Below are 16,656 nucleotides of genomic sequence, written 5' to 3' on the forward strand. Positions count from 1 at the left end.
AGAGGGGTCTGGGCAAGGTTCGGGGCCTCTGGGAGCCTGCTGCTGCCTCTGTGCAGTGGGAGGCGTCATTGTCCCCGCCCGGTGGACCCGCCGTGGGAGCAGCGTGATGGGTGCGTGAAGGCCAGCGAAGGCCAGGGAGGGCCCCTGAGGTCCCGCGCTCTGAGAAGGACCCAGGAAGGCGCCAGCAGGGCAGCGAGACCCCGCGATGGCTCCCCGGCCCCTCCCGGGATGACGTCCCCGTGGCCTGGCGTCACACCCGGGCACGCCGTGAAGGGTCCTGTCTCTGGGACCCGGCAGCCTGAAGGCCCTCGACTGAGACTTAGAGCCGGGGCCGGGGGCTGCGACCCCGGGGCAGGCCCAGCTGCCCAGGTGTCTCCCTCTCTGAGAACCCGCGGTGCCCGTGGGGAGGGCTCTGGACACGTCCTCCGTGGCTGGGCCTGGGTGTCAGTTTCTGTGTTTGGCCGCGCACCCGTCCGTCGTCTCCGTTCTCCGTACCCGCTCACCCGTTCCGCCCTCCGTCCCGCTTCTTCCACGCACCCAGCCGCCTCCTCCACCCACCCACCCACCCATCTGTTCCTTCACCCGCGCACCCGTCTGCTTACCTGCCTGTCCGTCTACTCACAAGTCTGTGCATCCTCCTGTCTGTCTGCCCAGCCGTCCACCCGGGCGTCCATCCTCTCTCCTCCCTCGCCCTCCCCCCTCCACCCGCCCCGGTGTCCATTCACCCCTGCCTGGGACTGCCCAGTGTCCAGACCGGCCCTGGCTGCGCCCTCTTCCCAGGGAGGGCCGGGTTTGCTCTTCTGCCACCACGACGACAGGCCCCCCCAAAGGGACAAGAGGGGACCCGGCCGGCTTCAGCTGCAGGCCCCATCCCGGACAAGGCTCCCTGGGGGCCCGGGTCTGGACTCACGGCTGCCCCGCGTTCCGCATTGTCCCCCAGAGCCGATTTCCCCAAAGTCCACGTACGCCACTCAGGAGTTTGCAAGCCTTGTCCTAGGAATTTGATTTTTTTTTTTAAGATTTTATTTATTTATTTGAGAGGTGGAGTTACAGAGAGAGGCACAGAGAGAGAGGTCTTCCCTCCACTGGTTCACTCCCCAAATGGCCACAATGGCCAGAACCGTGCTGATTCGAAGCCAGGAGCTTCCCCTGGGTCTCCCACGTGAGTGCAGGGGCCCAAGCACTTGGCCATCTTCCACTGCCTTCCCAGGCCACAGCAGACAGCTGGATTGGAAGAGAAGCAGCCGGGACTTGAACCGGCGCCCACATGGGACGCCGGCACTGCAGGCGGAGGATTAACCTGCTAGGCCACAGCGCTGGCCCCTGATTATTTTTCGATTCCAACGTCCTGTCCAACACGATAGCCACTAGGTGTGGGTGGCTATTTAAATGCAATCCTGAATGTAAAATTGTATATTCACTAAAGCTCAGTGAAAATCGAGTTCCTTGGTCACACTGGCCACATTTCAAGTGCTTCGCGGCCACGTGTGGCTGTGACGCATGTAGTGGACAGCTCAGAGGAAGAGCGGCCTTCTCAGGGCCTGGGTTGGCCCGGGGGGTGAAGCCCACTTGCAGTGCAGGCACCGCCCGGTGGAGTCCCGGCTGCTCTGCTTCCGGTCCAGCTCCCCGCTAACGCACCTGGGAAAGCAGTGGAGGGCGGCCCAAGTGCTTGGGCCCCTGCACCCACGGGGAGACCCAGATGCAGCTCCTGGCTCCTGGCTTGGGCCTGGCCCAGCTGCAGCTGTTACGGCCATTTGGGGAGTGAAGCAGCGGATGGAAGATTGGTCTCTGCTGCCCTGACAGACTCCGCAGGTCCCGAGTGACACAGGCCGAGGCTGGACCCGTCTGGATTCTCCCAGCTCGCAGGGCAGCGGCCAGGAGCTAGGTTGGCGTTCTCTTCTGCCTGGGCTGCCGTGTGGCCGGGTCCAGACGCCAACCCACTCTGGCCCTGGAGACCCAAGGAGGGCCGGGGAGGGTGCCCTGCTGTGTCTCGGGAGGCTGGAGAGGAGGTGGCCACGGTGGCAGCCTCCTGGCTGGGACACCTCCCCCCAAAGTGTGGAATACATCCCTCGGGGAATGCGAGTGGGCGGCCCCTCTGCTGCACACCCTGTGCACGGAGCCCTCCCCTCCTCCCCTCCATCTCCTACACTCCCTCCTCCCTCTCCTCCTCCCCCTCCCTCTCCTCCTCCCCCTCCATCTCCTCCTCCCTCTCCTACTACACTCCTTCCCCTCCCCCTCCATTTCCTCCTACACTCCCTCCTCCCTCTCCTCCCCCTCCCTCTCCTCCCCCTCCATCTCCTCCTCCCTCTCCTCCTCCCCCCTCTCCTCCTACACTCCCTCCCCTCCCCCTCCATCTCCTCCCTCTCCTCCTCCCCTCCATCTCCTACTACACTCCTTCCCCTCCCCCTCCATCTCCTCCTACACTCCCCCTTCCCCCTTCCCCCTCCATCTTCTCCTCCCTCTCCTCCTCCCCCTCCATCTCCTCCTATACTCCCTCCCCTCCCCCTCCATCTCCTCCCCTCCTCCCTCTCCTCCTCCCCTCCATCTCCTACTACACTTCCTCCCCTCCTCCTCCCCCTCCTTCCCCTCCCCCTCCTTCCCCTCCCCCTCCTCCTCATCTCCCTCCCTCTCCTCCTCCCTCTTCTTGCTCCCTCTACTCCCCCTCCTCCTCTTTTTCCTCCCCCCTCCTCCCTTCCTTCTCCTCCCTCCCCCTCCTCCCTCTCTTCTCCTCCTCCTCTCCCTCCTCCTTGTCTTCCTCCCTCTCCTCCCCCTCCTCTTCTTCCCTCTCCTCCCCCTCCTCCTCCTCTTCTTCCTCCCCCTTCCTCTCCCTCTTCTCCCCTCCCCTCCCTCCTCTTCCTCCTCCTCCTCCTCCCCCCCCTCCCCTCCCCCACACCAAGGGTCTCCTCATCTCTGAAGGGGAGGCCCGGTGTGTCGGCCCAGCAGTTTCTCTCTGCCAGCCCTGTGCTGTGCTCCAGGCCTTCTGTGCCTCCAGACCACAGACCACAGACGCTGCTCAAGGCCCCCTTTGCTCTCAGGAGTTTCGAGCGTTTACGAGAAGGTGCCTGGGCTCCACGGGAGGGTGAGCCAGGCTGCTGATCCCTGTGGGACCCCCGCTCCTCGGGCGGCTGGCCCCCGAGCACGCACTTGCTCCTGGTTTGCCACGGCAGGGACCCTGGCCCAGGACCCCGTGACAAAGCCCGTGGATGCCGACCGGGGCCCAGCTGCAGGTCACGGGGCGTCCTCTGGGCCCCTCCCCTAGCCGTCCCCCTGAGTTATGTTTCGTGGACGTCATGACTTAGGGCGTCGTGGGCCGGCCCCGCTCACTTCTCCCAGTGTCCTCAGCGGTTGTTCAGTGAATCCCGTCTGCGTCCAGTGGGGACCCCTTCGTGCCGCCGACCACTGCCTGGAGGAACGGCGAATCCAAAGCCGGCTCTGCACGCCAGGCTGGGGGCGGGGCCCTGGGGACCCGGGATTCCTGGGCTCTCCTGGACCTGTCATTCCAGCGCTGGCTGTGGGCTGGGCAGTGACCTGTGACCCTGTGCGTTTCGTCCAGGCTGTCCTGGTCACCCTGAGGTTTGGGGACCCGCAGCCGTGGGAAGATGAGCAGAAAGCGCCCAGGTCTCTGACCTAGAGAATTTCCGAGAGAAGGCCGAGGGGGTGGGAACCGCAGCTCAGCCCCCACCCCCCAGCTCCACGCTGTCCCTGTCACCTGGGAGACAGCTGGGCCAGGCTCTGAGACCCCGTTTTCCTGTGCAGCCTCTCTGAAGACAGCATCCCTCCCGCCAGCGCCAGGCCGGCCCAGGGGCCCGTCTGGCTGCTGGGGCGTCCAGGGTTCCACAGGTGCCACGCTGGGTGGCGGTGGGAACGGGAGCCCTCGGCTGAGGTCCCCCAGGGTCACAGAGCGGAAGGGCCAGGGAGAGGGCCGTCTTGGGGGTGTGCGCATCTGGTTTTCGAGGTCATCTGGAAGTGTTTTTAAAGCACCAAAGCCCAGCCTTTGCGGCTGCGGGGGAGGCCGGCGAGGCCCTGCACACGGGGGACCCTGGCCCGCCTTCCAGGAGGACCGGCATCATCCCGCCGGCTGGGTTTGTTTTGGTGGCGGGAGGGTGGAGGGGCGGCTGTCCTCCCTGGGGTGTCTAATTCCACGTGGATCAGCCCAGCAGACGTGTACCTGAGGGCTGCACCCCTGGGGCCATCGGGGAAGGCTGCCTGGAGGAGGTGGGGTTTGACATCAGGGCAGGAGGAAGGGGTAGGAGTGAGCATAGCAGGCGTGGGAGGGGCTTGAGCCAAGGGAAGGAGGTGCTTTTATTGTCAAGGAACCTGAGGTGGACGGAGCAGGGGCCGCCCCCCCCCCCCCCCCCGCCTGTGCCTTACTTGTGATTGAGTGGGGGTGAGGGCAGAGCGATGGGCCCAGGGTCTGCAGAGCTGGGTGAGGGCAGAGGCGAGGGCTTTGGGGGTGACGTCAGACAGGTGCCAGCTGGGGGGAGGGTGCTGGGGGCGGGAAGGGGGCACAGCGTCCACGCTGGCCTCCAGCCGGGGCAGCCACCGACACCCTGACCCAGGAACTCAGAAGTGACTCAAATCAAACTTTCCTTTCGGATGACTTCAGTTCGTGTGAAGGCGGCAGCCAGGGCAGACGGCTCCCCACGCTGGACTAGCCTGTGGAGACGGGAGACGGGTGCGGGCCTGGAGCCTGGTCCCAGCGTCGGCTGGCGGGGGGGGGGGGGGGCCGAGGCAGGGTCCCCCAGGCTCGTGTGTGTGTGTGTGGGGGGGTGTCCCGGTGACAGGCGGCACTCGTCAGAACGAGTGAGGGGAGCACCTGCCCCAGCCACAGTGGCCCGGCCACGGCGGGACGCCAGGCACACAGTAGGCCTGCGTGAGTGCTGGTCCTTTGAGACGTGGGCCAGGTGGGGGTGCGCAGCCAGGCAGGCAGGGAGGAGGGGCTGTGCCCAGAAGTAAGTGTGAGACTCCCCCCACCGAATCCCTTAGCGTTTGTGGGGTGCTCGGTCCCAGAGCAGCACCCCCTCTCCTGGGCCTGTGGCCAGCTGGGCAGGGGTCCCGTGGGGGGGAGCCCCTGGGGCCATCCGGGTGCCCACTGCACCTTCACAGAGGAAGCCCCCAGATTCCTGGGTCCCCTGTGAGCCGAGGAGCGGGATTCCGGGGCCCCCCTGCGTCGGTGGTCTGGTCTGGCGGCCTCGTCCGGCCCCCGAGCCTGCCTCGGGTCACGGCTGGGCGCTTTCCAGCTGGGTGAGCAGGTGCCAGGAACTGCCTGGGAGCCCGGTGGAGACAGGTGTGTGCATCCCGGGGTCACGACTTCCAGCTGCTCAGTGCCCGCTTCCCCTGGAGCGAACGCGCGTGGAGGTGGGAACGGCCTGCGGCAGCGTCGGAGGGACAGGAGCTGGGAGGGGGCGCCGAGACCTCCGGCCCGGGGCGGGCACCGAGCATCCATGTGGGGGCTGAGCAGGGGAAGGAATGCTCTGGAAACAAAATCCGCTTGAGCAGAAGGGTTGCGGTCTGCCCCAGACACGGCAGGAGAGCGGGTCTCCGGGAGGCAGCCCCCGCCCGTGCAGGGTGTCTGCGGGGGTCTGGGGACTGGGGGTCAGACTGCAGCTGCATGTGGGTGCGGAACGTTTTAGCTCCTTGCACGGCGGGGCCCACGCCGCGAGCGGCAGTCAGTGCACTCTGATGCTGCGAGACCGCGGGCACGGCCCTGGTCCCACACCCCCAGCCCCCGGAGGAGCCCCGGCCCCAGGGACGCGGGCGGGTTGTGGCAGGTGTCTGTGTCTGCTTCCTGCTCGCGGCTGAATGGCGGTCGGCCGTGCGGACGGACTGCGTCCCGGGACGCCTTTCCACGTAGGTGCTTCTGTCCATGCCAGAACACACGGGCCGTTGGGCCACGCCTCCCTCTCTGCCCGCGGTGGCCGTGTCAGCAGCCACGGGGTAGCATCTGGCGGGGCAGCACCGCACCCCGGGGTCTGGCTTTTGCTTTGCTTGATGGACGTGTGAGCCGGTTGGGTTCTTTTTATCTGAAAGGCAAAGTTACGGGGTGGGGGGGCCTTGCATCCACTGGTTCACCCCCCAAATGGCTGCAACAGCCGGGGCTGGGCCAGGCCAAAGCCAGGAGCTTCTTTCCAGTCTCCCACATGGGTCTAGAGGCCCAAGCACTTGGGCCGTCTTCCGCTGCTCGCCCTGGCGCGTTGGCAGGGAGCTGGAGTGCAAGTGGAGCAGGCGGGACTGGAACCAGCGCCCGCGGGGGAGGCCACGGCCCTGGCTGCGAGAAGGAGGTTCTGACGGCAGAGCCTTGGCCGCCGCCGCCGCCGCTCTGGAGGTGACCAGTCCTGGGGGGCGGAGTCGGGGGGCTGGGCTCTGAGGGCTGGGGTGCTTCTGGCAGCCTGGGTGACCCTGCCCTGCCCAGGGGCTCTGGCGTGAGAGGCGCTTCCTGCTTGCACCCAATTCCTGGAATCCGACGGAGCGTCGGTGGTGGTGTCTGGTGGTGTCGTTAGAGGCCCCTGCCCCCCCCACTCTGTCATCTTGTCCGGTCCGGGACAACGGGGACGGGGACGGGCGCTGTGTTGCTTGCAGGTCAGTGGTCAGCGGTGAGAGCCTGGGGCCTGGGCCGCGCTGGGCCGGCAGGTGCCGCGGGTGCTCTCCAAAGCCGTTTTAAATTTGCTTTTGAGCCCGGGCTGCAGGAGGTCCAGGCGGGAGGGGGGACCCGCTGTGGGCTTGGTGACGGGTCTGGAGGGGGTATGTCCACAGGGAGGGCAAGACTGGCCGAGGACGGGTTTTAGGCGGTCGCTGGCCACCCTGCGCTGCAGGGCCTAGCGCGTCTTCCTGCTGGGAACAGAAGCTGCGAGGTGGACGGGCAGGCCCTGTCCTGGGCTGTCCAGGGCTCCTGACCTCTCGCAGGTGCTCTGGCTGCCGGCCCCGGCCCCTCCCCCTCCGCTCCTGCTCTGGCAGACGGCGCCCGGCTGGCTGTGGCGATCCTGGCAGGTCGCCGGGCCCGGAGTGCGGAGCTGAAGTGGGCCTCGCCCTCCCAGGAGCCTTCTCCCGGCTCTGCCTCACCAGTGTAGACAGGGAACTCTGGCCAGCTTTCCCTCAAATACGAAAAACGAGAGCCAGGCCCTGCGGAAATGGAGTCCTGGCACCGCCACCGCAGGCGGCACAGGGCGGCTGCTTGGGGCCCCTGGAGAGCGGGCCAGACCCCCCGAGCCTCCGCTGCGGGCCGGGCCACGCGCCACGGGGCTCTGGATGTGGGACGCGCGGGGGCGCACCCCGCCTGCACCCGAGAAGTCCTCTTGCTCAGGGTGGCCCTCGGCCAAGGGCCTTCTCCCCCAGGGAAGCACCAGGCCGTGATGGGAAGCTTGCGACCTCCGCTGGGGGGCGGGGGCGGGCTCAGCCGCCCCCACCCCACCCCCGCCCTCGCCCTGAGGGTGCTGGGTGACCTGGCAGGGCCGCAGAGCCCCGGGGGGTCTGACGTGACTAACTCAAGGCCACTCAGGCTGTCACCCGTCCTGGGGCCTCGTGGGTCTGCCAGGAGTCACTGCTGCCCTCCAGGGTCCCGGCGCCCTCCCCCCCTCCCCTGCCTCGGCCTGGCCCAGCCATATAAAGTTTAAAGGTTTTAAATGCAAATATTTCTCTTTTATAGATGCCAGCTGTCTCCAGAGAGCGCCTTCCTCCGCGCGGCTTTATTGTCCAATTAGCTTCCCATATCTGGGTACCGGAGAGCTGGTGGGGGTGGGGAGCGGGCACCCACCCCTCCCAAAGGGGGCCCGCTCCGTTCTCCCGGCTCCCGGGAGGGGAGGCAGGAGCTGGGGCGCTCGGCGGCAGGGGTGTTCTTTTCTTATTTAGAGAAATAAAAGCCGGCAGCCGCCGCTCCCGCCTCCCCTGCAGCCCCTCCCGCCCGCCTCCCAGCCGCACGGCGGCGGCGGCCCCTTTCACCGGGGCTCCTCGGCGCTCACAAAGCGAGGCAATTAGAATTGAAAATCTATGCAAAACAGCTGTTAACTGATTGTTAGGAGTGCAGCTGTGCGCGGGGCGCGAGTGGTGCCGAGGGCAGGAAGTGCCGGGGCGGCCCGGGGCCAGCGGGGGCCCTGGAGCTGACCTTGGCCGCGGTCGGCTGCCGAGCCCTGAGCCCCTGCCCGGGAGGGGCAGGCGGGCAGACCGGGCTGCTTGCCTGGGGGTCGAGGCCTAACACGCAGCTTGCCTGGGCGCCCGTCCCTGGGCCCCCGCGGGGGGCCCTGGGAGGTGGCACCCCGCCCCTCCCCCCTCCGTGTGCTGCTCTCTGCGGGTGGGACGTGGCGCCTGGAGACACGAATTCCACCGCGGAGGGGAAGGGAGAAGCCTTCTTGGGAGAGATAAGATGTATTTGGGCTTTGAAGAGTGGGCTGGATTTTCTGTGCCAGTGATGGCGAGGCAGGAGAGCAGGGGTGGAGGAGGGCGCGCTGTGACCTCCGTGGAAGGCGTGGCGGGAGGGGCTGGGCAGCCCCGGTCTGCCCCCCCAGCCCTTATCTCCCTGGATTTAGTGCCCTGTGGGTGGCGGCTGTGGGGTGGGTGGACACCGGGTGCCCAGCTCTGGGGAATGGGTGCTGTCAGATGAGAGCCAGTGTGCCCCCGCCCACAGCTGTGACCCCCAGAAGAGGCCCCACGGAGGCCCCCAGGACGGGGACAGGTGTGCGGTCGGAACCGGGGTGACGGTGGCAGGGACCGGAAGACAAGCGCAGGCTGGTGTGTCCTGCGCAGGGGGAGGTCCCTGGCTCCCTGCCGGGGTGGGGCACAGGGGGCACAGGGGTCTGGGATGCAGGGGAGCGTCCCTAGGGCTCAGGGCCGGCGCAGGGGAGCGTCCCCCTGCCCACCCTCAAGCCCAGGGCTGCAGGCGAAGGTGACACAGCCCGTCGTGCCCGAGGGCCCTGGGAGGCACCTTCCTGTGCTGGTGACGTGGTGCCGCCGCGGCCGCCGCCGCCCTGGGTGACTGTCCCCTGCCCTTGCTCGGCGCGCAGGGAGGGAGGGTGTGGGATTTTCAGTTTTGTTTCTGGGAAGGCGCTTCGCTTGTGAAACAGAGCCCGAGGCATGCTGTGTTTGTTGAGTGACTAAACGCCCACCTGTCTCAGTCAGAAGCAGCTGGTTCCGGCAGATCCTCTCAGGGCCCTTCTGTGCCGAGCTCAGCGCAGGCCAGAGGGGGCTTTTCCATCCCTGGGTGGTGCAGGTCCCCAGGGCACGTGGAGGGGGGGCTGCAGGCTGCTGGGCTGGGGAAGGGCAGGGGCGGTGCGGGAGGTGCGGGAGCAGTGCAGAGCGTCCCCTCCGGGGCCCAGAGGCCGCCCAGGGCCGCCTCCTGGCCTGGGGGAGCCCCTGCAGCCCTGGCCCCGCCCGGCACCTTGCAGCGGTGACCCCCTCCCCTGTCACTGCCTGGGGTGGGGGAGGGCCTGCCTCCGGGCCCCGGACTCGAGCGACAGCCCTCGTTAGCTCGGGGCAGGCCGGCTGCAGGAGAGCAGTGCCCACCCGTGACCCTCCGAGATGACAGATGTCCTGGGGCGGGCGCAGGGACAGCCCGTGTCATCCATCTCCCCGCCTGCCCGCCTGGTGGCCCTGGCACACGTAGCCGGCTCGCCGCTGCCCCCTGGTGGTGGCCGGCGTGTCCTGCACCTCCCCGCCGACTGGCCAGGAAGACTCCAGGTGTGGGCATTTGGGGCTGGCGGTTCACCTGTGCGCAGGTGACCCTGAACGCCCAGGGGGCTGGGACACGCGTCTTGCGATCCAGCGGGGCCAGATGTGTCTGCGGGAGGGATCGGCCAGGCCGGCTCTCCCTGTCAGCCAGGTGCTGCGCCCAGTGGCCAGCCCATCTGTGGCCCCAACCTGCTCAGGCAGGTGCAGCAGTGGACCGCTCCGGGCCCCCCTCGCCCGGGGGCCTCCCCCAGAAGCGAAGGCAGACTGTGACATCTCGGCTGGGCAGCTAACCGCAGGCGGGGCCGAGTGGCCTTACCTGGGAAACCTGGCTGGGAGACAGGTCCCGGCCAGGTGCGAGGAGCTCATTTGCATGTTACTCCCCTCCCCCTGCAGCCTGTAATCCAGGTGGGAAAGGGGTTGGGCTTGCCCCGAAGGTTTTTCATTTTCTTTTTACAGCTCCAGGCCAGTTTCTTTCTCTCCCGACACCTTCCTGGCTCCTCTCCCCCCTCCCCCAGCTCGTGACTCCCGGCGGGGGTGGAGGCGGCGCTGCCCGCCCTCCCGCGTGGCCGGTGCGGGGTGCGGGGTTCCGAGGCCGCCGAGCGCTGCGCCGGCTGAGCGTCCGGCCTGGCCCGGGCCCGCGGAGGCGGCGCGGCGGGTCAGGAGACGAGGCCGCCCCGTGCCCGCAGGTAGGAGCCGCTAACGGCCCGGCCCGGCCCGGCCCGGCCCGGCCCGGCCCGGCCGGCGCGTTTCCCTTTCCGTTTGCGGGCGGCCGGGAGCCTCGTGCGCCCACCGCCGGGGCCCCCAGCGAGCGCCGGGCGGGCGCGCGCGCGCGCACGCGCGGCCCGGGGGCGTCCGCGGGCTCAGGCCCGCCCGCGTCACCGGGAACAGATGGACGGGGGGTGGCCGGCGCCCAGCGCGCGCTCCCGCCGCAGCCCGGGCTGGCGCGGGGCGGGGGAGGCGGGGACGGCCGCGTGCGCGCCCGCAGGTCCCGGGCAGGCTCGGGGCTGGCCGCGGGGGCCGAAAGTTGAAACCCGCAGCCCGGCGCGGGAGGAGGGGTGCGCTCTTTGCCACCGGCTCTCCGAAGTAGTAAGGCGCGGGGTTAGAGAGGGGGTCGCCGGCACGGGGCGGGGGAGGGGGCCGGGGGCGCGCCCTTTGACCTCGCGCTTCCTGGAGCGGCGCGGGTGGGGGCGGGGCGAGCCGGGGCGGGCGCCTGGGGCCCGCAGTCCCCGTCGGTGCCGCCTGTGGGTGCCCAGGAATTTCGGACGCCGCCTGAGTCATCCCCGCCGAGTGCCTGGGTGAGGCGGGGTGCGGAGGGGGCGCTGGCGGTGGGAGGCGCCGCGCCGGGGCCGGTGGCCCAGTGGGTCGTGCCCGCTTCTGGAGGCGGGCGGCCTCGCCGCTGACCGCAGCCCCAGCTACTTAATGACCCCCCTGGCGGAGTGGCGCCGCGGCGGACTCGCCAGCTCCCGACACCACGCCTGCGCGCGCCGTGGCCTCCCCAAAAGTTACTTAGGAGGGAGGCGGGAGGGGGCTTTCTAGAACTCGGGGGCCGAGGCGGCCTTGGGGGTGACGCGGGTCGGGAGCCCTGTTTTGTGCCCCCGCCCCCGGGGCTGCCGGGTGCCAGGCGCTGGGGCAGCGGCGACGGGACCTGGAGGGGCCCTGCTCGCGCGGCGCGCGCCTTGTGAGTCCGGGGGCCGCCGCCGCCGCCCGCCAGGGTCTCCGCGACCCCCCACCCGCCGCCGCCGCCCCGGCCTGTCCTCGGCTCACCTGGCCGGCCGGCCGGCCGCGGCGGGGGAGGGGCGGCCGTGCGCCCGCGGTGTCCCCGGCGCCGTCGGTGCGCGCGCGTGCGTGCGTGTTTGCGGCTGAAACCCGACACCTCCCGCCGGCCGAGGTCAGGGCGCCGCGGGCGAGCCGGGGCCGGGAGTGGGCGGCGCTGCGCCTGGGTGTGTCCGCGGCGACAGCAGCAGGTGTTTCTTGGCCGGGGCCCCGGAAGCTCCACCTCCCCGCGGGCCCGGGCGGCCGCCGCCGAGCAGCCCCGGGTGAGATAAGCAGTTTAGACAAACACTGGGCGACGGCGGCTCCAGCATGCGTCGGGCGAGGCGGCGCTGCGGGGCCCGGGCATGAAAGGTGAGCGCGCCGCGGGGGCGGGGGGCCTCGGCCCGGGGCGCGGGGCCCGCGGGGGGGGCCGCCAACGGCTCGCGGGCAACTTCCCCCGAGTGCGAGCCGCGATAAGGGCCGGGAGGGCGGGCTGGCGGCGGGCGGCCGCCCCTCCCCCTGCGCGCCGCTCGCCGCCCGGGCGGGCCGAGAGCGCGCCGGCTGGAGGGGCAGAGCGGGGGCGCCTCCGGGGGCGCCGGGGAGCTGGGACGAAAACTTTGCGGCGGGGCGGGCGGGGCGGGGGGAGCGCGGGGGCGGCTGTGCGTCCCCGCGGCAGGTGCTGGCGGCGGCGGGGCCCCGCGGTCCGGGTGTTTTTTTTTTTTTTTTGTCTGGCTCCCCTCCCCCTCCGCCTCCCGGGTCTCTGACCCCCGCGCCCTGCCTCCCAGAGGAGGGCGCCCCGAGGCTCCCCCCCCCCCACCGAAGATGGCTGCCCCGGCCCGGGAGGTGGCAGGGCGCCTGCACATCCGCCGCCCCCCGGCCGCGCGGCCCTTCCTGCTCCGCCTGGATGCGCCTCCCCGCCCCCAGCCCTCGGGGCCGGCCGCGCTGACGGGCGCTGAGTGGCCCGACCGAGTGGAGCCGATTCAATTATATTGCAGCTCCAGAGACACCTCGCCGCCCGCCCGCCTCTCCAGCGGGCTAATTAAATTCCCTCGGCGGGGGCGGGGCCGGAGCCGGGTTCGCCCTGCCCCGCCCGCACCCCCAGCGCCGGGGGTGGGGGCGGTGGGGGCCGGCCCCGCAGAGTGCCGCGGAGCGAGGAGGGGGGCGCGGCAGGCGCTGGCCGTGCGCCCCCGGCCCGTGGCGGCGGTGGGGAGGCTCGGCTGGCTGGCGCTGGGGTTCCGAGTTTGGGGGAGGGGTCCAGTCCTCCCACCTGGGCTGGGCCTGCGAGGGCCGTCTGCGGGGTCCTGGGCCCTGCCTGACCCGCGGAGGGGCCCACACAGGCCGGGGTCAGGGAACAAAAAGCCACCGAATGCGAGCAGGGGTCCTTTTGTGGAAGGCGCTGGAACAAAGGCGCAGCCCCCGAGCGGGGAGCATCTCCCAGGCTGACTTCCCGCGGGCGGGGGGCTCGGTGGGGGGCGGCATGCGCCCCCCCGCGCTGTCCTTGCGCCCCCTGCCTGCGCCCCGACCCGAGGCCCAGGCTGCCCCTGACTCAGCCCCAGCCACAGGTGAGCGGCCCGGGGCGCAGGCCCCGGCTGGCAGCCGTGCGTCATCCCGCGGCCAAGTGCAGCCGCCGGAGGCCTGCTCCGCGCCAGGCCGCCTGACCCCGGGGCCCTGTGGCCGCTGCGTGGGGCTCGGTTCTGCCCTGCTGTCTGGCGGCTGGTCGGATGCGGAACCCAGGAGCGGAAGGGGGGAAGCTGGAGCCGGCCGCACTTGCACCGCTGCAGCCCAGCCCCGGGAGGCCTGGCCGGCCGCTCTGAGGCTGGGGCTGTCGGCGGGGAGGGGTTTGTAGCTCCCCTAACTTGGTGTTTTAGAATGGCTGGTGCTGGGGCCTTCCCAGGCCACAGCCGCGAAGCCACAAGCTCTGGGCTCCAGGCCCAGGGCGCGTTCCCAGCTCTCCAAAGGATGGCAGCCCTGAGATGGCACCGGCTGCGGTGCGTGGGGACACGGCGCGGCCTCCAGTGGCCGCGTCCCCGCTGCTGTGAGGAACTTCCCCGGCGCTGGGGAAGTTGGAGGCCACAGCTCCCAGAGCTGTGTGGACAGGAAGCTGAGCTGCCCAGCATCTGGTCAGCCCGCAGAGCGGGCCTGCACAGCGCCACTCTGTGGCGGCCCTGGCTCCTGCACCTCAGGACTGCGGGGTCCCTGGCTCCCTCCCGCCAGGCAGGTGCAGTCCGGCGTCCCCTGGCCTGAGATGAGAGGGAGGCCCGGCCCCTCACAGGCAGGTGTCCTGGAGGAAGCCAGGTGAGCAGGAGCTGGCAGTGACCCCCTCCTTGCCCCCAGGAACCCCAGGGGCTCGTGCACACAGCTAGCGAGGCCGGTTTTTCCTGGCACCGTCTGGAGCCGTGGAATTCCCAGTCTGGGTTACTCGAAGTCCGGGGCCTGGTGGGGTCGGGTGGGACTCCTCCCCGGGAAGCGTGTTAATTACTTGTGTGTGGCAGCGGCGGCGGGCTCCAAACCGCAGGGGTGCGCGAGGCCTGTCCTGTGTGCCAGTGCCGCTCTAACCTGCACTCAGCCACGCGCCAGCCGGCTTCCTGTCATTCTCCCCCCGTGGGGTCTCAGATCACGGTGGCCTCGCTGCGTGTGGCAGAGGCCTCCCAGCCGCCAGCTCCACTTCCCGGCGCTGGCCGAGGCCACGGCCCGGAGGGGGCGACGGTTGCGAGTGTTCCTGTCAATGAGAATTTATCGAACGCCCGCTCTGAATCCAGCCGCGCGCTCACTGCCGGGAGGTGTAGAGACAGATCAAACAGGAGCGCGGCCAGAAGCGGCCTTTTACGTGCCTGCCAAGTGCGCACTCGGGGGCCGCTTAATCCTGCTCCCGCGGCTCCCCAAGCTGCGGCTGGACCCGGAACCACGCAGCAGTGCCCCCGCCCGCGGCCTGGGCCCACAGATAAGGCGGGCTGGCGGGTGGCGAGCTGGGGTGGCTGCGGTGAGAAAGGAGGACCAGAGATGCACTCCAGGCCTTGTGGGCCCCAGGCAGGCTTGGGCGTTTCTGGGCAGAGGGGCGGGCGATGCAGGGACCGCTTTGGGGGTCTCTGCACTCAGAAATCTGGGGAGCCTTAGGCCCACCCCTCCCCTGGGGCCTGGGCACCTCCCCCCCCCCCCCCAGCCTCCAGCCTTCAGGTGCACTGCTGGGTCTGGAACCGGTTCCTCCAGGTTCCTCCAGCTGTGGTGGCTTTGGGACTGGCGGGGCGGGCTCCAGGTGCTCCCCGTCTGCAGATGGGGGTGCGGTCAGGACGCGGGCCTCACGCTCCTGAGTGGGCCAGTGACCGATGTGGTGGGAGGGCAGAGAAGCCCTGGAGCGGGGACGCGCCCAGTGCCCCCAGGTGGCTCCCCTGGGGGCGCTGCACTCCTGGGCCCCCGCCGTGCTGGCCCGCAGCCCTGGTGCACCTGGCACAGGATTCCCTGGGATTCCCCATCCTGATTTACAAGGCTCTGCCCCCCCACTCTCCCCCCCTGCGGAGTGGGGGAGGGGCTGCAGCCCCACCCCCCAGCTGCTCAGACCCCTGCTGTTGCCCTCTGGGAGGTGGAGGGGCTTTGGGGAGCAGCCGCCCCTCCCCCAGCCCTGGCCTCCCTGCACTGGCAGGTACCGACCGGAGCTTCCGGTGGTCAGGGCCGCGTCGACGCTGGCCGGGTTAAGCCGTCGCGGAGGAAAATCTGTGTCAGGCTGGGGCTGCAGGGTGGGGGGGGGCGCCTGCCTGGGGCCCACCCGGCCTCATCTCCGAGGGGCCTCCTGTGCCACGCGGGTTAGCGGCCAGCCGGGGAGAGGGTCCTGATCTGGGGGCGGGGAGGGGTCCTTGGGGCTCCCTGGGCCGGGGAAGGCCTGGGCTCTGTGGAGTCCCGGTGCAGGCTGCGCCCCTTCCCCCAAGGCCGCCCTCCTTGCGTGTGGTGGTCTTGCATGCAGACCCCCTGCGTGGCTGACACCGGTCCAGGCACTGGGGACAGAGCCGAGCTCTCGTGTGGTGTCGGGGAGGTGGCGACCCAGGGCCTGGCACGCGTGTGACAGCCTGGCGGCGTGGGGCGAGTCGGTGCCTGTGGGCAGCCCTGGGGCTCTCGGGAAAGCTCTGGGAGACCCCGGCTCCTCACACGGGATGTGGGGCCCTGGGGTGTCCAGAAGCTCCCGGGCGGCACGTCCTGGGTTGCGCTGTCTCCAGGCAGCTAGCGGCCTCCTGGCCGGCCCGCGCTCGGCTGGGTGCCAGGGCGTGGTGGCTGGCGCCCGAGCCCGCGATGCACTGGTACAGGGCCGAGTGTGGGTGCCCAGGTCCCACCAGGCTGCCCCTCGGCCGTGTCGGGCTCACTGGAGTTTGTGCCGCCCTGGGTCGGGGACCGGGCGCTCAGCCTCGGGGCAGGAAGTGGGTGAGAGAGGCGCTCCTCTGCTGGGCTGTCCTTGGGCTTCGCAGTGTGTGTGTCCCGGGCTCAGGGGACGAGGACTTGGCTCACGGAATGATGGGGCGGGGGAGCTGGGCACGTGCCGGGAGGTGGCCGATTCGCCCTGGTCTGAGTGGGGGCAGCTCTCCCCCTCCCGTCGCGTGGGGTGTTTGTGTCTGGGCATGGCACGTGGGGCTCTGAGGATAGTGAGTGTGCCCTGGTGCTGGAGCCCCCCTAGATCGGGGCGTGTTCTGGGGACACTCCGACGGCCAGTTTCCTGGGCCCAGGCGGGTCCTGCAGGGGAGCTGTCAGCGCTCAGGGTTCCCCAGGCCGGTGGACGCCTCCCCTCTGACACCGCCCCCCGTGCTGCCCCAGGGTTTAACCGTGGGCTGTGGGAGCCTGGGAAGCCGCCTGCCACTTTGAACCCTGTGAGAATGGGTCTCTGCAGAAGCCGATACGGCTTGGTAATTGAGGGCAAGTTGTGGCTGGAATGAACGCGATGAAAGTGAGGCTCGGCGGACACCTGCCACGGCGCTGGCCCTCCTTGGGAGAGGGACCCGCCCCCTCCCCGTGGAGTCCCGGGTGGAGTGGACGTGTTGCGGGTCCTGGGTTGCACAGAGTCCAGGCTCTGAGGAGCTGGGAGACCTGGTGCTGAGGTCGCTGGCCGGCCCGAGACACTAGGGAGGGGTGGGGACTGTGGCACTGCATAGGCGTGAGCAGAAAGTCTCCCGGGTGACTGCAGGGTCTCCCACGAGGGTGGCGGGGTCCCAGCACCGCGGCCAGCTTCGGCTGCTTTCCCAGGCCACAGCAGGGAGCTGGATCAGAAGT

The 16,656-nt window shown here is 70.0% G+C and overlaps 1 protein-coding gene across 11 annotated transcripts in view; it reads left to right on the forward strand.

Annotated features, from left to right (window-relative positions):
- GSE1 (Gse1 coiled-coil protein) overlaps positions 1 to 16,656 on the forward strand; it is a 299,121-nt gene that overhangs the window by 253,863 nt on the left and 28,602 nt on the right. Inside the window, exon 1 of one of the 11 annotated variants that reach the window (XM_051829777.3) lies at positions 10,158 to 10,343. The exons of 6 other annotated variants lie outside the window; for them this stretch is intronic. Coding sequence is in view for 2 of the 5 variants with exons in the window: in XM_051829776.3 (XP_051685736.3) it covers positions 11,775 to 11,781 (7 nt within the window). In the remaining 3 variants the exon portion in view is untranslated. Of the gene's footprint in view, positions 1 to 10,157; positions 10,344 to 10,605; positions 10,744 to 10,828; positions 10,953 to 11,546; positions 11,782 to 16,656 lie in introns of those variants that run through there. 4 more of the 11 variants (XM_051829779.3, XM_051829778.3, XM_051829776.3 and 1 more) reach the window with 4 other exon arrangements.

This window comes from Oryctolagus cuniculus, chromosome 18, assembly GCF_051225735.1.
Source record: "Oryctolagus cuniculus isolate XC-2025 breed Fujian yellow rabbit chromosome 18, ASM5122573v1, whole genome shotgun sequence".
Taxonomy (NCBI): domain Eukaryota; kingdom Metazoa; phylum Chordata; class Mammalia; order Lagomorpha; family Leporidae; genus Oryctolagus; species Oryctolagus cuniculus.